General features: G+C 47.4%; 1 protein-coding gene across 1 annotated transcript in view; it reads right to left on the bottom strand.

The window, feature by feature from the left end:
* The window catches only part of abca12 (ATP-binding cassette, sub-family A (ABC1), member 12), a 112,336-nt gene that overhangs the window by 59,960 nt on the left and 31,821 nt on the right, over window positions 1-20,555 (bottom strand). The window contains 18 exon segments of the mRNA XM_056288934.1: window positions 101-240; window positions 1,364-1,559; window positions 2,873-3,037; window positions 4,733-4,903; window positions 5,915-6,034; window positions 6,198-6,297; window positions 6,986-7,185; window positions 7,842-7,948; window positions 9,090-9,196; window positions 10,011-10,988; window positions 11,942-12,159; window positions 12,956-13,123; window positions 14,565-14,707; window positions 15,539-15,669; window positions 16,142-16,290; window positions 16,676-16,743; window positions 16,976-17,088; window positions 17,244-19,883. Coding sequence (XP_056144909.1) covers window positions 101-240; window positions 1,364-1,559; window positions 2,873-3,037; window positions 4,733-4,903; window positions 5,915-6,034; window positions 6,198-6,297; window positions 6,986-7,185; window positions 7,842-7,948; window positions 9,090-9,196; window positions 10,011-10,988; window positions 11,942-12,159; window positions 12,956-13,123; window positions 14,565-14,707; window positions 15,539-15,669; window positions 16,142-16,290; window positions 16,676-16,743; window positions 16,976-17,088; window positions 17,244-19,883 — 5,914 coding nt within the window.

Raw genomic sequence — 20,555 nt, 5'->3', positions numbered from 1 at the left:
GCGAGCCCCGTGTTGGCAAGTAATGGAATAGACTGCTACGCGACCCGGACGCCCCAGGATGATGCTTACACAGTATTTGTGTGTGCTGGAGTGTGTGTACCTTCTCCATGATGGCCCTTGTGATGGGGTTGTCAGGGGTGTACAGGATTCGCCCCATCAGCATGGGCTTAAGGAAGGCCCAGGCGATGGCTCCCCCTGTGGTATTGACCATGTCCAGGTACAGGCTCATACAGAACGGAGCTGAGGAGGAGAGGAATGGAGAGGGACCATCAGACTTATCTCCACAAGAAGAACAGGATTTCACAGTTCCCAATACTGAATATATCATCGAGAATTTATTCTCCTTAACACTTCAGCATATCAGAGAGGACAGGCTACACAGCAGCCCAGTTTCACAGCTAGAAATGAAAGGTATAATTAAATGAAAGGTCTATCTGGCAGGAAATATTGTACCAACAACAGATCCCTGGGCTCCTCCGATTCATGTGGAGTCACCAGCCGCTTCTTTTCACCTGACAGCGAGGAGTTTCACCAGGGGGACATATCACGCAATTCTCACACAGGGTCTATCTGACAGTCTTCTCTACAGACTACTGGTGAATGAAGGCATTTTCTCCACCGGGACCCACTCACAGCATGATGTTCAGCATTAGGAGCATAAACTGACTAAGTTCGTATATAGTCTTTAAAAATCCAAGATATCCAGGTAAGGAAATAACAGAAAGTTGAACCGGTTCATCTGGATGCAGTGTTTATTGAGAGAAACGTTCCGTCACTCATCTCAGTGACCTCTTCAGTCTCAAATGACTGCAGGTATCCATCCATCCATCCATCCATTACCCAAACCGCTTATCCTGCTCTCAGGGTGGCGGAGAATTCTGGAGCCTATCCCTGCAGAGTCATTGGGCGGCAGGTGGGGACACACCCTGGACAGGCCGCCAGGCCATCACAGGGCCCACACACACACACACACACACACACACACACACACACACACACACACACACACACACACACACACACACACACACACTCATACCTAGGGACAATTTTAGTACGGCCGATTCATCTGACCTGCATGTCTTTGGACAGTGGGAGGAAACCAGAGCACATGCAAACTCCACACAGAATATGACCTGGGACGACCTCCAAGGTTGGACTACCGCGGGGCTCGAACCCAGGACCTTCTTGCTGTGAGGTGACTGCGCTAACCACTGCGCCACAGTGCCGCCGACTAGAAAAGACCGCTATGCCGCCCGGAAACCCCAATAAAATAGTTTTATATGTAAATGATTATAGTTCATATATTGCCTTTTTACACCACGCCCAGCCAATGCACCACGAATCCCCCCTCTCAACTTACAGGCGTCGCGTGGAATCTTAAACTTCCTGATCATCTCTTCCCTCTGTTGTCTGGTGTGAGAGGACGGCTCCGATTCTGATGACGTGGGCAGCTTTGAGATTCCAAAGAGACTGAGGATACCGTTGCTGCACATGGCTCGAGATAGGGTGGTGAACGTGGCATGGCTAGACATGCTGGACCTCTGCCCTCTCACCATCTGAGTACAAAATAACCAGAGATGAAGACTTAGTTGGCTGGGTTTACAGCCACATTCAAAAACCCATCAGTATCTGGGACACTCAGGTATTCCTTTCCTGATCCGACATGTGTTAACACCGTCCCATTAACAATAACCTCGCAGGTGCACAAGTATTATAACCTTTGCATCTTCACAAGTATTATGACAGCAAAATAAAAGCAAACCACAGAGATGCTACAACATCTCAATTTTGATTCAACCAAAAAACAGAACTATCTTTCAAAAATGAAATACATTAATATTTCAGGCTTTTCAAAATATTAAAGCCAAAATACTTTAGGGGCTTCAACTAAGTGGAAATGAGAGGAGCTGGGCAGAGAAAAATCTACTTATTGGAGGACACATACTGTAAACACAGGAATATATTACATGTTTGTATTGAAGATGCAAGTTACCATCTTATCCTGCATAATATTTTAATAACTAGGTTATTAGTATCTAGGATACGTTTAATGTAGTCGGTTATACTAAACATAATGCTCAGACATTATGCGGTGTTCATGCCCCCACTTGTCCATTGCACAACGCAGAACATTTACATTTAAATAGTACGTGGTGCCCATAAGTATGCGAAAATGGAAGATGAAGGTCATTGAGAAAACATTAAATGCCAGCAATACTTCAGACAAAAATAGGAAAAGTGGGCATGGTGCATGTCTAGTGTCAAACGGAGAGTAGTCATTATGCATTTTTCTTCACTGTGCTGTAAATATATCTGATGAAAAGACGAAAAGGTCCTCCTTACAAAAGTGTGGGTTAAATAACTGAAAATGGAAGTGACAGAACAGATAGCCCAAAACCTCTTTGCAGCACAATCATACACTTCTATGTCCTGCTTACTCTGCCAGCCTCCATAGTGAAATACTGTAATAAGAAGACTCATGTTTAGAACCCCCCCCCCCACCCTTTTTCTCCCCAACTGGCTAATTACCCCACTCTTCTGAGCTGTCCTGGTCGCTGCTCCACCGGTGAGGGCTGCAGACTACCACATGCCTCCTCCCATACATGTGGGCTCGCCAGCTGCTTCTTTTCACCTGACAGTGAGGGGTTTCACCAGGGGGACGTAGCGCGTGGGAGGATCACGCTATTCCCCCCAGTCCCCCCCCCCCGAACAGGAGCCCCGACCAACCAGAGGAGGCACTGGTGCAGCGACTAGGACACATACCTACATCCGGCTTCCCCCCTGCAGACACGGCCCATTGTGTCTGTAGGGACACCCGACCAAGCCGGAGGTAACACGGGGGATTCGAACCGGAGATCGGAGGACTCACATGTTTGAACTCGTGGTTGGCCACCAGGTTGAGATTCTCAATGGAGTAGAGGTAAGTCTGCAGCTGGCTGATGGCAGGCACCAGTCTGCTCATTATGTCGGTCAGGGACTTGGCCATCTCAAGCATGACTCCCAGCACGCTCTGCATGTCTTCAGATAGCACCATCTGTGTGTGGGGGGGGGGGGGGGGGAGAGCAAGGTTACGAAGATATTCCACAGTTTTTTTTTACCTTGCCTTTTCTTTAAATGCAGTTTGTTTTTTCTTTCATTTCACCATTTTGCACGACAAGGGCAGTCACATTTACACGGTCACCTCTCTTTCAAAGAGCCTTTGGCCCGAGAAGTCAGCTAACAAGCAGCTATATGCTCTTAGGCAAGGCAAGACTGCTGTCAGAAGGACACGTGCAAAGCCGCATAATGACGCCAGTATCCCAACAAGGGAGATCTGAAACAGTTTGTGCTGACTGTGTGGATAACAGTGCCCCACGACGTATTACTCTCAGTGATAAAATATTAGCACTTGGTCATGTATTTTTAATCACAGCATTTCTGTCTTTGGTGTTCCTCTGTCTCGTAGGCCTCTTTTAAAAAGTAATTTGGGTGTATGAAGAGGTGAATGTGGAAGATAACCACCGGTCTTTAATTCCAGTTCTAGTCAAACAACTACTGACAAGAGAGCCGCTGACCTACAGCGACGCTGTCAGCAGAGCATCGCCTCACTGCACCGGCTGATATGGAGCGCCTCGCCTTTTCGAGAACTGATATTCTGGACACCAGTTGGCTACACCGGTGTCAGAAGTGGGATGGTGAGACCGCGAGGCCATCGGAGGCGCGTCCGCCCAGAGGTGTGAGGGAGCTGATGTGCGGGGGGATGCGCTTCCCGAAGGACGGGGATGGTGTTAACGACCACGGACGTGTACACCCACTAGCCCTTGGCTAATGGGTCGGACCCTTTAGTCCAGGGGTCCTCAAACGCCGGGCCATGGACCGACACCGGGCCGCAAAGCATTTGCTACCGGGCCGCAAGGAAACAATATGATATACGATATTCAAATAAAAGCCCGGTCCAGCCAGACTGTGTAACGCTAGAGGGCTTTTAATTTGAAACGGATACTTGACGCGTGTACAATGATGTAATTTTATCACTCATTCACGTGGCATTCGGCAGACCAGTGGTGACTAACTTCATAACTCAGAGACACAGTCAGCTCACTGCTAGCAGCTACTAGTTAGCTACCATGAGTACTGTTAAAAAACAGACATCACTTGAGAGTTTCTTAGGAAGAGGTAGAGGAGATAAAAGGTCTAATGAGGATAACGCAGAGACAGCAGAGGCTGAGACAGCAAAAAAAAAAAAGGCTTCCTTTAATAGGAAATAAGATGAGTCGTACCTAAAATACGGCTTTATTGCGACCGGTGACTCGTATGCTCCGAGACCCGTGTGTGTGATAATGTGGAGACAAGCTGTCTAATGAGGCAATGAAGCCTCAAAACTGCTTCGGCACGTTACTTTATATGTTATGATACTACTGACTTACAAGCCTTACCTATGGTCCAGTCGTTGTTAACCCACCCCTGCCACCTCCCCCGGTCCGCCAGAATATTGTCAATATAAGTCTGCCCGTTCAGCTGCTATTAAGTGGGCAAGACCACTCTTTTCCTTAACTATACCACATGTTTCTGACAACTGGCTGTGAATGAGTGACAGTCAGATGCATAGATCTTATAATGGGACTACACGCAAATGAATCCCATGGAGGAAAAGAAGAAAAAAAATCAAACATATCTGAAGAAAGTGAAGGAGATGTGTTTTTGCCTTTTGATGTATTGACCCTGCAGCAAAATCAAAACGGATCCTTACTCTGTATATCAGCCTCTCCATGTTAAGATGCCGGGCCACCAGCAGCGAGAAGGTGTACCAGTGTTCGGCTGAGAAGGAGCAGAAGGCCTGGAAGATGACGGCGGCTGTCTGGTTGTCGCTGAAGGAGGTTGCGTTGTTGCAGTGTTGGAGGCTAACCAGCCAGGACAGGATCTGAACCGGGGCAATAAAAGAATCAGGAACAGCCCCTGGCCACAACAAAAATACACCTTGTGGATGTGTCAACGGACGGCTGTGCGGACGATCCAGACGCACAACTTCAAATGAGAGAGAGTGAAGAAGCAGTGTCACTTTCAACACACATCCATAAAGAAAACAGCTTTAAACAGCTACTTCTCTTCTGGGATGCTGAAGCCTATCCCAGCAGTCATTTGGCGGCAGGTGGGGAGACACCCTGGGCAGCCAGACCATCACAGGGCCAACACACACACACACACACATTCACACCTATGGACAATTTAGTATGGCCAATTCACCTGACCTACATGTCTTTGGACTGTGGGAGGAAACCGGAGCACCCGGAGGAAACCCCAGCAGACACGGGGAGAACACGCAAACTCCACACTGAGGATGACCCAGGATGACCCTCAAGGTTGGACTACCCCGGGGTTCGAACCCAGGACCTCCTTGCTGTGAGGCGACTGTGCTAACCACCGCGCCACCATGCCTCCCCTTAACGTCTATATCAGACCTTTTTTTTTCAGTTGGTCAGAATATCTACACAGGACGTCCAGGTAGCGTGGCGGTCTACTCTGTCGCCTACAAACACGGGGATCACCGGATCTAATCCCCATGTTGGGTTTTGTTGGTCGGGCGTCCCTACAGACACGATGGGCCGTGTCTGCGGGTGGGAAGCCGGACGTGGGTATGTATCCTGGTCGCTGCAATAGCACCTGCTCTGGTTGGTCGGGGCACCGGTTCGGGGGGGGGAGGGGGAACTGCGGGGGGAATAGCGTGATCCTCCCACGCGCTACGTCCCCCTTATGAAACTCCTCACTGTCAGGTGAAAAGAAGCGGCTGGCGACTCCACACGTATGGGAGGAGGCATGTGGTGGCCTGCAGCCCTCCCCGGATTGGCAGAGGGGGGTGGAGGGGTGCCCGGGACGGCTCGGATGAGTGGGGTAATTGGCCGGATACGATTGGGTAGAAACGTGGTGGGCTCACCACTACGTTGTTGTCTGGCAGAGTGGTCTCCATCAGCAGATGGAGAAAGTGGGGGTCCACGTCCATGTGCCGCTGAACGTCCAGCATGAAAGCCGTCTTATTCCTCAGCAACTCGCCCACCTTCACCGTACCTGGGGAAGACGTGGCAAAGTATGTGCAGGAGTGAACAACCTCTACCTCTAAAACAAGACTTCTGCAAATTTGAAGAGAACAAAAAACGAGTCCTAAAACGCGACGGCATGATTCGAGGATGCGTCGCGAAATACCGTGACGGCATCATCACAAGGTGTCATAAAGGGGTCTTGCCTGGGGACGTAAGGTTGATATTGAGAGAGTTCAGGCTGCTGGTGTTAAAGCCGACACTTGCGCTGAACAACGAGGTCCTGCAATTGTACAGAAGCACACAAGGACACACACATACACACACAAATGCAGAATTCAGCAGAATGAAAGGGGAAATCCTGGCGCTAATAATCTGCACGTCCAGTAGCTGCTGGTATTCTGTCTAGTCTTGTAAAACTATAAACGCTTCCGTGTAACTCATTTCGATGGAGACGTCGGCGTCCTCCTGCCAAAGAGCTGTTCTACATTGTCTATACATACCAGACGGCACCGTGCAAGAGTTTCTCAACTGCGGTGATCAGAAAACAAACAGCTCGGCCAATCTGACTCGTCGGTGGATGGTGGGAGGGCTGTGAGGCAGACTGGCTGAGATATTGGTAAGTACGCCAGTTTCCCTTTCGGTAAAAATATCCATCCATCCGTTAACCGAACCGCTTATCCTGCTCTCGGGGTTGCGGGATGCTGGAGTCTATCCCGGCAGCCATTGGGCAGCCGGCGGGGGAGACACCCCCGGACAGGCCGCCAGACCATCGCAGGGCCCACACACAGCCAGAGACAATTCAGTACAGCCGATTCCCCTGACCTACATGTCGTTTGACTGTGGGAGGAAACCCAACGCAGACACGGGGAGAGCGTGCAAACTCCACACAGGGGACGACCCCCCCAGGGTTGGACAACCCCGGGGTTCGAACGTCTTTGAATTCAAATGTTGATTTAAAAAGCGCTCACCAGTTCGCATTCCCAGCATAGGTGCTGGGGTCTCCAACAAAGGTCTGAAAGAGGGCATTGGACAGCTCGGATCTGTTCCCCATGAGGATTTGAGCCAGGACCTGCAGGCTGGGCATGAGGACCTGACACACCTGTCCAGGACCTACGTGTAGCTCCTGCATCAGCTGCTGCACAGAGTCCATTTTCTCTATGGCACACACCTACAAGACAGCACATCAGGTAAGCGCCACATAAGTAGTAAATCTGAATTTTTATACTGCAACATAGCTCAAAGCCAGTACCGGGGTAAAAAGTGAATTAACTACTTGCACAACTTGTACTAAATGCAAGATTTCCAACAGGTGAATGCAAAACTGCACTGTAGTATTTAATGGTATTTAGTGTATCAATTAGTGATGTTTGTCTCAACTTGTCGTATTGTGGCCCTGTTGTTGCTGTGCATATTGTGCGTCATACCACAAGCTGAAAGTCATTAAGCCAGCCTGACAGTCTCAGATAGATCCACTAACAATGTGGGTATATGCCATATGACACTATTCCCCCCGGTTCTCCCCCTGAACAGGCGCCCCGACTGACCAGAGGAGGCGCTAGTGCAGCGGCCAGGATACGCACCAACATCCGGCTTCCCACCTGCAGACACGGCCAATTGTGTCTGTAGGGACGCCCGACCAAGCCGGAGGTAACACGGGGATTCGAACCAACGATCCCCGTGTTGGTAGGCAACGGATTAGACCGCTACGCTACCCGGACGCCCCGCTTGAATTGTTTAAACATACGTAGTTAAGTACTTTTCCTTCCCTTAGTAGGTAATAAAGGTGGCTATGTGAAGGTGGAGGTGGTAGTGTGGCGCTCGGACCTGAGATGTCAGCCGGCCAAGTATTCCCATCAAGCGTTTGCCTGCCATGCTGCTGTTGAGGAGCTCAGACCCTGTCTGGATGGTCCGCTGAATGAGAATCCGGCTCTCTGTGGAGGAAAGGAGAAAAGGTTAGAGAGTGATAGCAGAAGGGGACAAAAGAGGTGAGCGGGGTGGGTGGGGGAGCAGAGCCTGTAAGGTGACAGAATAACATGACGTCCCACTGGGCTTCATTACGATGAGCGCCATTTCAGGGCAGCGTTGTTGGGCAGCAGGCAGCGAATGATGTGCTTAAAGTGGAGCCCTGTGCCGAATTGATGGGGCCGAAAGGGCCAGGAGCACCGGATGCTGCCGTGCATTAAAACCTAGCTGACAAGCCCCAAGAAAGGCACCACCTCGGGCAGTGAGATGTGATCGCAGAATATTTAAGCCGACCAAAATTAGACAACAGTGATGCTTAATCTTAAAGTGCTTGACACCTAGAGGCCATTGCAATTACAGCAGCTCGCCGTCTGTGCATCGAGAAAGCTACTTGACTTTTGAAGACATGACGCCGTTGCCACGAGTGGAGTACGTCTCTGTACCATAAACAGTATCATTCAAGCGCGGCGCCCAATTAAAATGAGGTCAAAGGCGTCAACTTGAGCACAGGGGCGCGAAGGGAAGCGTTTAGGGTAGGGAAGAGCAGGATGAGTGATTGAATTCTGCTCGGCTAATGAGATTTAATATGGCACCGAGTGGCTTTCCGTTGGAGGACGGCCATGTGCCCTCAAGCTCTTCGCCAGTTCTCACTAATTCGACGTGAAACTGTATCACGCGCATCTCCAGAATGATACCGCGCTATAATCACATAAGCAATAACAACTGAATTAACAAAATGGACCGCGGTCTCTCCAAGGACTAGCAACAGCTAAGGGTCACTGCAAGAGGCAGCAGGGTTTACTGTGTGACGGCGTAAATTTGGGCAAAGGTTGCAAAATCGATGAATCATATTAGAGCGACGAACAGGCGCAGCGAAGGTTGGGGGGAAACACATCAGGGAGCCAGTGTGTAAACTTGGTATAACTCCAACCCAACGCCAAAGACTTGAAGAAAAAAGTGAGAAGCGGACAGGGGAGGACCCTACTCTTAGGGATTCCCTCTTGAACTAGTGACTGTCTGATGTGCACTCCTCATCAAAAGGCTGTCTGAGACCCGAGGCGTGTTATTGCCCAGAGACTGAGAGCTGTGAGTGAGTAGGAATGGAGGAACCTAGAGATTCTCTTGTGTGGCCTCTGGTGATGTTCTTCAAGAGTGTGAAGAAGGGAACGCCCTCTGGGAGCAAGTCGACCACATTCCTCAGCTGGTCCAGGGATGACCTAGGAAAGATTTAACATCCAGTCATTTTCTTTTTTTCTTTTGTTTAACCCCCCCCCCTTTTCTCCCCAATTGTACTTGGCCAATTACCCCACTCTTCTGCGCCGACCCGGTTGCTGCTCCACCCCCTCTGCCGATCCGGGGAGGGCTGCAGACTACCACATGCCTCCTCCGATACATGTGGAGTCGCCAGCCGCTTCTTTTCACCTGACAGTGAGGAGTTTCGCTCCAGTTCCCCCTCCCCCCCGAACAGGCGCCCCGTCCAACCAGAGGAGGCGCTATTGCAGCGACCAGGACACATACCCACATCCAGCTTCCCACCCGCAGACACAGCCAATTGTGTCTGTAGGGACACCCGACCAAGCCGGAGGTAACACAGGAATTCGAACCGGCGATCCCCATGTTGGTAGGCAAAGGAATAGACCACTACGCTACCCGGACGCCCACACATCCAGTCATTTTCAAAGGAAGATTGAAAATATACAGTTTTAAGGGCAAACTCTTCATCTATTATTCAAAATCATGCTGTTAACTCACAATATGAGTACATATAAGTATTTTTGAAAAACATGTACAAAAGAAGTCTAAAAGTGTATAAAAAGCCATGATGTACACAAGCTAGGGTTCTCTATATTTAGGAGCATCTCTACATTTCAACCTAGAGCCTGCCTTTTTGCCCTACAATCAAAGGTGCAAAAGACGTTTTCTATTTTTTCCTAGTTCTCAAATTCGTCACGCCAGACTGCAGCCAGGGTGAAAAACAGCCTAAGTGGTTGATAGTGGCGTACGGTAACAGTGTTAACAGATTGCCCTTACATGTTAAACTGTGTAGGGACGGTAAGGTAGGACAGCACCCCCAGGGCAGTGTCGATGGTCTCATCCTTGGAGGAATTCAAGCCCCAAGGCATTTCTCTAGTCACCCCCTTCATCACCACACTGAGATCAGGGTTGGCAAAGAAAACATGGGCTGTCTCAATGATTTCTGGCATGGTGGGGGGGACCGAGATTGCCTTGAACAATGCAGGGTAGTCAATGTAGAACAAGTCTATGAAGTAATCCATGGGCTCCCTCGCTGGCTCCCCTGGGGCATCACGTCGATGCCTGACCCTGGCTGAGGGGCTAGTCTGCTGAGCTCCACTATAGGCACCTCCAGACCCTTTCATTTCCCCTTGAGGCTGACTGACATGGTAGACCACGGAGGACAGGAGGTCACTGATACTCTCCATCTGCATCAGCATTTCAGTGACATTACCAGCAAGCATTTCAAACACCTCCAGGTTTGCAGGCAGGTCCAGGTTCATCTGACTTAGGATGGACAAGAAAGCTTTAAAGGTCTCATACACTTTGGGCAAGGTATGAGTGAGCAGATCCATCCCAGTGGCGTTGGTAGAGCTCCACCAGGAAAACATCTCAGTCACCCTCTCGACAACGAGCCTGGTCTCGTTCGATGCCAGAAACTGCTCCATAGCTTGGTAAACCATAGGCATATCTCCAAACACCTTCATGTGGACCATCAGTTTGACTGCCTCTTGCATTATGTCACTAACATGTGTCATATTTAGCCCAGATAAGTTCTCCCACATCATAGGATTCAGGAAGTCAGAAGAAATGTTCATGGAGGTCAGGAAGATTGCTCCAGCTTCTTTGAAGAAGGCCTCGGTTTGGTTGCTGTCTTCGATGAACTGGTAGTTGTTGAGGATGTGGCTGAGGACACTGTCCATTGATTCTATGTAGGCATGGAGGGAGGGAGCCACACCGAGCAGCTGATGTGAGATCATTTTGACGGAAGCCAAACTGCAAAGAACATAAAGAGGATGATTGCCAAGTTCATTTAATATTTCCAAGAGATTTTAAATATAGAGTTACAGTTCATGCGTCCACTGCAAATGTGACCTCAAGCGGTTTGCAAAACAGCCTGAGGAATTCAAAGTGAGGTAAGTGTTTCAGTGGAGCAGACGAACAAGCGTTTCACTTTTGGCCTACTTTCACCCAATGCCACCCATGTGCGTTTTTCACTCCCCTCATGCAATAATTCCTTAAAGCTATAATTTCTCAGTTTGAGCCAGACGTAATCATAATTCATCATCATCATCCTTTAAACTTATTCACATAGTTTTCTCATTTCAGCCCGGATAATAGACTTTGTGGTCTTTCCAGCATGATCAATGATCTATAACTCATGCAGTCAGACTTGATTGATTCCCTGAGATATGCAGAATGTGATCCTTATCACTGTGCCCAGTTCATTATTACAGCTGGCACATAAAGGGAAATCAATTTTAAGAGGGATTCTCAGTAAACCGAATCACGGTTAAGCCACTATCTGTGCAGACCTGCCTGTTTTCAGGCAAAGAGTCAAACTAAATTAATCAGGCATAATGCAAATGTGATCTATCCAGTCCTCTCATGTAATTTCATATGAATCAAACTGGCTCACCTCTGGTGCATGTGGATAATGAAATGACTTCAAATTAAGTTGTGAGTTTAAGCATAGGTGATGTGTGTTCCTGTGGGTGCAAGAGCATATATGCACGCGCCAACTACTGTGTGTACGAATGTAGATACCGTGTGAATGTGTATTTATTATTCCTATTGTGGTTCCAAACTGAGGGAGCTAAACATGAAGCGAATAATTAACAGAGCATAGGGACAGTGCAGAAACAGTTGTTAGCAGACAGCACAATGTGAGCAATCTCTTCGTCTATAAAGGACCACTGATGATGCAGATTGCGGCTGTTGATAGTCACCCCTGTTTCAGCTGCATGTCCTGGAAGTGTTGGTACCAGTAAATCTGGGCCTGGGAGACCAAGGGCTTCTCTGCCAGCTTGGAAAGCTGACTGGAGAGAACCGTGATCAGCCCCTCTGTCACGATGGAGCGGTTCACGTTGACTTGGTAGAGAGAGTGTAAGGCCTCGACAATCCTTTCAGCTGTGGCATTGACTGTGGCTGGTGCCAACCCCATGTGCTGCACAGACAGTAGACAACAGGCAGTAGAAATAGATAGTCATTAGTGCCAAGGCCGCTTCCTATGTGAGTAAACACTGCCACCAAGTGGTGGAAAATATAATCACCCATGAAATTATTTTTTTTCCCCAACAATCTATTGAGACTTTTCTTCATTAGAAAACATAAGAAAAACAGTCATAGCACAAAGGTTTAGAAAACTGAGGGAGCACACATTACACTTGTACATAGATTGATAATAAATAATAATACTAAACAAATAATGAAATTTATGTATTATAAAAAATTATAAAAATCTCATATATATGAGTGAATGAATGAATATATGAAGGAATGAATGAATGAAAGCATGAATAAACATAAATAACTAAATAAATAAGGACCTATTTTATAAATTCTTTTTTCTTTTTCTTTTTTTTTGTCATGGAATATCAATATTTCTATTTTCTAAAAAAAAAAGTCCACGAAGGGGTTCCAATTATTGACTTAGCTTTTCAGCTTCCCTTTAATAGCATATGTCAGCCTTTCGAGGCCAAAACAAGTTTAACATTTCTTTTATCCACATCCTCGATGATGGAGGGGCTACGCTTTTCAAAAACAATGCAATCACTCTCCAGACTTGAAGGGGACCAAAGTCTGACATCAGTTTTTCCTCTTTCGGTGTCATTTCAAAGACCTGAGAGCAGCTTCACAAAATAACCGACCCTTCTCCTTTTTTCTTTTTTAATCGTGGAGTAAACTGCATAATATAATGTTGAATGGGATTTTAGACTTTAATAAGGGCCTGCTACACTCACAGTCGTGTTGAGACTGGCGTAGAGGGCCTGGGCTGAGGCGTGGGCCTCCAGGACCGGCTGCAGGCTGATGTTACACCACACAGCCAGGGTGGCTCTGCTGAGGCCGGCCGCCTCCCTCACCGGCTCCCAGGCGTTAAGAGCTTCACTGCACTCCAAGCTCCCATTAGCCTGGAGGGCAAGAAAACAACAAAAGGCAAACAGTACATCGTCTTTCTCAAACACTGCTCATAGAAAACCAGCTCGGGGAAGGAGGGGAGAGATGAAAACAGAACAGGGTGACATGCAGACAAAAGGTGCAGGGGAATCATTATGCTCGTTCCACGCAGGCAGTTTAGTTGGAGGGGATGAAAAGGGCAGAATTCTCACACAGGTATCATCATTTCTCAGGCACATACATATAGACACACACACACACACACACACACACACACACACACACACACACACACACACACAATGTGAATGAAAACACACAAACAATGGGTATCCTATAAAGTTTCCGCCAAGTTCGAACTCTTAGAAAATAGGTAACCAGATTCCCTCAAAGATCGGGGGGACACGGGGGGGGGGGACGATTTTAAGATGCTTCTTCTGTACAGAACAGGGTAATGGCTAGCATACATAACAAACACTTGGTCAATTCTTAAACCCTGACCTTTTTCTTTTTTTTACATGAAGCAGTGAAGGCTGTATGAGCGTGGGCATATCCTATTGTAAACTACTAATAAGACACGTTAGCCGAGCGGTTAGTGATGTCGCCTTGTGGTGCAGTACACCTCGTATCGAATCCCGCACCGGGCAAGAAAATAACCGGTTACACTGGTGGCAGCGGTGGGATGCGGAAGTATGCAGATCCTCAGACGCCTCTTCGGAGCGCGGGAATAACAAAGCGCGAGGGCGCGCTTCCGGGAGAGGGTGACGACTGTAAACTACTAATAACACACGTTAGTCCATAACTAACGGGTCTGACCCTTTAGCCGAGCGGTTAGTGACGTCGCCTGCGGTGCGGACGATACGGGTTCGCTTCCCGGCCGCGGCACTTCCTGTGGTTGCGTTGTCCCCCGAATTCGCTACAATATATTTTAAAAACTGGCCATCATTTTGACCGCCCATGGTCGTTTTAGGTAGGAGTGAAATCGCGGTCGTTCTCGTTCAACCACAGACTCAAAGCAAGTCTTGCTGTTTCCACGCAAAGCCTTTGACACCCATCTTAAACTCTCATGTGATCTGGACCAAGTGTGTAGCATTTCACAGCCAAAAAGCCCTTTTTTAAATTCCACATGACGCACAGTGACTGAGCAGGGGAGAGGAATGCTTAGCTTCCGATATCTATTGCAAACCACGGGCGTCTTATATGTTATTGTCCACTAAAACAGGAAGGGCAACTTTCAGCACACTGACTGTGAAGCCACGGTGAGATATTGTTATCTGTAATATAGGAATGAAGGTCTTTGACATGAACAAACACATTACTGAGTCATCCTCACAAAGCAGACGACAGCCTACAAACACACACACACACACACACACACACACACACACACACACACACACACACACACACACACACGTGCATGCATACTTGCAGGACAGATAGTCACAGCCTAACCTGCTTGGCAGCCTGCATGGTAAGCTCAATGGCAAGCTGCATTCTTTCAGCAACATCAGACAAGTTGAATCGGCTGGTATTCACAGAATGTGCAATTTCTGCCATCAGGGTCACCAGAGGCCTCTGGAAGCTCAGTATCAGTGCTGCGAGGAAGGGAAAACACACGGTTTGACAAGAACAGGGAGGCTTCGTAATTTAATATTCGGCATATCCATTTTGGAATCAAAACTAGTAATGGATGGGGTTTTTTTACACCTTTTTTTCATCAATAGTAGTCAATTATTTCCAACATAGTGACAATGATAGAGATGATAGTGTTCAGAGAGAAGTCACTGTCAGTGCTGTGTGAAATAAGAGTTGTATAGGATATGATAATGCATCTTTTTTTCCCCTTTTTCTCCCCAATTTTACCCGTCCAATTACCCCAATTACCCTATTCTTCTGAGCCGTGCTGGTCGCTATTCCACCCCCTCTGCTGATCCGGGGAGGGCTGTGACTACCACATGTCTCCTCTGAGACATGTGGAGTCGCCAGCCGCTTCTTTTCACCTGACAGTGAGGAGTTTCACTAGGGGGACGTAGCGTGTGGGAGGTTGGGGTCGGGGCAGCCCCCAAACAGGCACCCCAACCGACCAGAGGAGGTGCTAGTGCAGCGACTAGGACACATACCCATATTGTGTCTGTAGGAACGACCGACCAAGCCGGAGGTAACATGGGGATTCGAAACGGTGATCCCTGTGTTGGTAGGCAACGGAATAGACTGCCACGCCACCCGGACGCCCATGATGATGCATCTTTGTAATGATGGTCTTCATTCTATTTCTCTGAGATCTCACGAGGATCACTAACCAGACTATCCTTTTCTTATGCTCATCATAGCCTAAACGACCCTATTGATCCTAGATCAGCACTTTAAAGGATTTCATTAAACAATATTGCTGCTCAATATTCTTTAATTAAGAGGGCCTTTCTCACCATTCTCTGCTTGCATGGTGTCAACCACAGCTCCTATGACTTCGTCCATCAGTGAAGCAGCAAGTGGAATGTCCTCCCACAGCTCCGTCTCATTGAGGGTTGACAGTACAGCTTCAACTATCATCTCCAGCCTGTTACACAACACAAGGGCCATTTGACTAAAGTCAGTGATTGAAGTGGGCACCAATACACTGAAGCAGCTCTTATATGTTCCACTGAGGAGCATGAGGATGTGTCCTTTTTTACTGCAGAAACACATGTGGTGAACATCGGTAACGTCTCATAGTGCTTTTACTTCACCATATTCCAAACTTAACACCCCGGCATTTGCCAATAGCCACGTCAAAATGCCAACAAGAACAAAGCCTGCTCTTATTCTTTTCCACTTTCATTACTGGCTGAAGGACTGTGGTAAAGACGGAGGAACCTGGATAACGTTCTTATTTGACAACTGCTTAAAATGCTTTAACATCTGAAATGAAAAAAAAAAGAAAATGAAAATCAAAGAGGGCCTGCAAACCATCCATGAGGTGCTATCTGACTGAGGCCCAGGGTCTTTATCTTGGCCGGTGTGTTTTTTTGGCAGGTGGCAGTGGAACGTACTTGTGCCAGGTGTGTTCGTTTGCCTGTCCAGTTAGTATCTGTTGCAGGACAGGAGCAAAGTCGGCGAAGCTCTCCAGAGGTGGAATTGTTACTGGCATGGCTGACTCTCCCATGACAAGGGGTAAAAGACTGTTCAGGAGTTTCCCAATCTGAAAAGAAAAAGGGAAGAGGGTGTTGAAAACCTTGGTTCAGTCTCAAGAATAATTCAATGCGATTCAAAGTACAGCAGTGGCCAACAAGATTTTGTTAAATTATTCAAGCCAAATGAATTTAAGATATCCATATAAAATACACAACTCAGGTGAGAACACAATTTCATTGTGTGGTCGGCATCTTGTCAGACAACCTGTGCCAATGAATACTGAGGTAGTGAAATGCTGACCTGAAGTTGTCAGTCTGTCTGTTCTAGTGCGAATGTCAAGATTATTTGTTATCTTAAGTTCATAGAGCTGGCAGAAGCACATAGAGCAGTCAGTTTCACTTGAATAACAAAAAATCTTAAGAGCCATGTTTATTTTTTATCATAGGCCTTACCTGACTACTGAGGACTGCCAGATTTCCTGCTGACGCATTCAGAAAACTTTCCCAGTGGGTCACAATGCCTGAAATAATAATAAAACAAAAATAATAATAAAAACCGTTCATGGAGTTGACCTAACTTCACCACAAGGTAGAGTACATTCGCAGTACGGCAACATGCTATTCTGGTCTAAAGTGCTAGGCGCTATTTGGTGAAAACATGGGAAGGATCATTCAATAATGAAGTGCACAATGCCAGCTCCACTCCATGACAGTGCATTGTCAAAACGCAGTGACACTGAAACCTTGACTTACCTTGGCCATGTTCCAGAACAAAGTGAGTGACGTTAATGATGACAGAAATGTGGGCCTGGACAGTGCTGTTTGAGGGAAGGAGGCTCTGAACTGTTTTCATTTCGTTCAAAATGCTTGGGAGGAAAAAAAAAACAAACATGGCATTTATATTTATTATTTGAAAGTGCATCACCAATGAGTCTGTGATGTAAATTCCAAATGCAACATATGAGATTAGAAAAATGTCGTCATTTTTGTCCAGTGAAAAATTAAAGAAGCAAAAACTCACATTTCATTCCACTTGTCTGGTCCACCAGCTGAGGACATGGTCTCAAAATATGTGGTCATTATTTGGATTCCATACTGCAGGTAATCAGCTACCATTTTAGGTAGTGTCTGTTGGACAACACTTTCAGCACGCTTAAGGATAAGGAGTGAGATGTTACGTGATGAGGCAAAGCTCATTTCTGGATGGAGAATGAGCTGAAGTGAATCCCACACGATGCTCATGATGTTTTTCTGGGCGGACAGTGGTAGAGGGCCTGTTACTGATGTGAGACTCTGCATTGTGCTTTGGACTGTTTCCAGAATGGCAGCTGAGAAGTGGTCACTTTGAAGGCCCCCTGGTTGTTCAGCTATTACAAGGGCTTTGTTCAGTGACTGGGTGATGTTGTTTATTAGGGAGAGGTAGGCCAGTTGCTCATCACTAAGGAAATGAACCATAGTCTGGAGTAACTGGTGGAGGTCCATCCCTGGGGTGGAGATGTTTGTGCTATTGTTATTCCATTGGAGCATGCTGGTAAGGACCATAGAAACATTGGGTTTTCTCATCCAATCCTGTATGAGGTCTAGGTATTCCTTAATTTGTTGTTCAAACCCATTTAAAATGGTAATGTTGACCACCGGCTCTCCACCGAGTTTCTGGAAATACTCATTCTGGATTTCAAGGTTGTCCTTTATTTGTTCCATCTGTTGGCGGAGAATCTCAATGATTGTCTGGCCAATTTTGCTGAGCCCTCTCCCATCTAGAGGGTATTGGAGGTTTTTAACTAGGTTCTCAACCTGGTCATTGACAAACAAGGTGAAGTCTGCTTGTGCCAGTTGAAGAGCCAGTTGCATTTCTGTAACACGGTAAAATGTAAATAGGAGATCTGAGAATGAGCTGGTACTGGTGACATTCTCCAACTTCTTCAGGTACCACTGGGCGATCTCCAGGTAGACTTTCTGAGCATATTGGGGGTCCCCCATCAAGGTGCTATTAATGTTGTTGAAGGGTTGAGTACTGACGGCTAGTTTTAGAAGGCCTTCAACAACTCTAATTTCATTCATGATTTCAGAAGTGTTCAGGTGGATCAGCTGAAGGCTATTCTTGATATTGTCCAGGGTGCTGTTTAGAATTTGTATAGTTGACAGGTGTGGATCAGAACTACCGTTGACATGTACAATATCAGCAATGGCTTTATTGACAAGCGCTGGGATGAAGGAGAGGATGGCTGTCTCATTACGGAGAGTAGGAAGGTGTGCGAGGAAACCACTCATCCCATGTATTAATCCCATAGCACACTGAGATGTCATAACTGGGGTCTGCTGTGACTTAAAACACTGGTGGACGTTGATAATCATCATGATATTAACCATGAGGTCACTTATGTTGGCAGCTCCAGCCATGGTAGCAATGCTGTCCAGCTCCATCAGTGTGAGATTTGACTGTGTCAGGGCATTCTGAACATCAGACACAGTTATATTTGGTGTAGCCATAACTAACCTGATGAAATAAAGAGTCTGGTTGACGGCTCTCACATAAGCAGCATCCATTGGGGACAGGAGAAGAGAAAACAGGGGTAATGCAATGTGCAGGGATTCTTGGCTCCTCAGGAAAGGGTTTGTCGGAGTTAATTGGATGGTGATATTACCTTTGCCTGCTTGCATTATCTCCAGTATCTGATTCAGGAATTCAACAATTTCAGAGACCCCGGCAACGCAATCTTGGCCTGCTAAGTTACAAACTGACAGCTGCGTTTGTAGCTCTTGAAAATCCTGTAGAAGTTGAACAGCACGCAGCCGGACCTCCAAGGGTAGAAGAGCTAGCATTTTCTCTAGCACAGCCTTCTGGGCAGCTTCTGGCCCAGCCTGAGTGAGGTTCTGAAGTCCCTCTGGGCTGATGAGATTGAGAAGGTCCGTGGCAGTCAGGTAGAGATCGGTAACTTGAGCAGTGCTTAGCTGTCCACTAGGCAACTGAAGGTAATCAGTTCTGCGGAGTCTGAGAGCAGAAACCAGGAACTCCTGAAGCTGGCGAAGGTACCCCAAGATTACACCTGTGGGGTCACCACTGGGAGCGTCCATCACACTCTTGAACAACTCCATGGTACTGAGGATGGCCTCTGTAATGCCTGCTGAGGTTTGGTTGGTGTAAGGCTGAATTGCGTTCCTGAGTCTGGCCACCTCTTGGGGGTGCAAGTAGCTTGTGTACACAAGCAGTGTGTGTCCCATACTGAGGGATAGGGGCAAGGTGAGGTTCCCCTCCATAGAGAGGAAGTGAAAAATCAGCCTCTCCAGCTCAGGCATTGTGGGGTCTGTCTCGTTGAAGGTGAAGATGTGCTGGTTCAGTCTTCCGAGTTTCAGAGCAACATCTATCACTGTGGAGATATTGAGGGGGCCATTGCTGTAAAACAGTGGCATCAGTGGGGTCAGACCTGTGGACTGTAGCAGATTGAAAACGTGGGGCAGCATTAGATCAGAGTTAGAGATGGCACTGTCATTAAGGGTGGACACCATCTGGGCGAAGCCATTCAAGTTACTCATCAGGTTAATCAGATAGGCCGAGAGGGCATCGCCACTCAGGATTTCTTGTTGGAAATATAATCCTGACTGGTGTTTTAAGATGTCTCCATAAACATGCTGCAGCAGAGTCACAGTCCCTTTGAGACAACTACAGAAAAAGGAGAAAAGAAAAAAAATACATAAGGACGCTGTATCAACGTGCAGGAAAAGGGTGCGATAATTATATTGTGGTAATAAATGAAAATCTTTGGGGTCAACTGCCGAAAGTAACGGGGAGTGCAGTAGAGAGGTGAAGAAGAGAGTGCAGGCAGGGTGGAGTGGATGGAGAAGAGTGTCAGGAGTGATTTGCGACAGAAGGGTACCAGCAAGAGTTAAAGGGAAGGTTTACAAGATGGTTGTGAGGCCAGCTATGTTGTATGGTTTGGAGACAGTGGCACTGACGAAAAGACAGGAGGCGGAGCTGGAGGTGGCAGAGTTGAAGATGCTAAGATTTTCATTGGGAGTGATGAAGAAGAAAAGGAGTAGGAACGAGTATATTAGAGGGACCGCTCAGGTTGGACGGTTTGGAGACAAAGCAAGAGAGGCAAGATTGAGATGGTTTGGACATGTGTGGAGGAGAGATGCTGGGTATATTGGGAGAAGGATGGTGAATATGGAGCTGCCAGGGAAGAGGAGAAGAGGAAGGCCAAAGAGGAGGTTTAGGGATGTGGCGAGAGAGGACATACAGGTGGCTGGTGTGACAGAGGAAGATGTAGAGGACAGGAAAACATGGAAACGGATGATCCGCTGTGGCGACCCCTAATGGGAGCAGCTGAAAGTA

Source organism: Lampris incognitus, chromosome 11, assembly GCF_029633865.1.
Source record: "Lampris incognitus isolate fLamInc1 chromosome 11, fLamInc1.hap2, whole genome shotgun sequence".
In the NCBI taxonomy this organism is placed as follows: Eukaryota; Metazoa; Chordata; class Actinopteri; order Lampriformes; family Lampridae; genus Lampris; species Lampris incognitus.
Note: the sequence above shows the minus strand (reverse complement) of the source record. Positions and strands in the feature narration are given on the sequence as shown.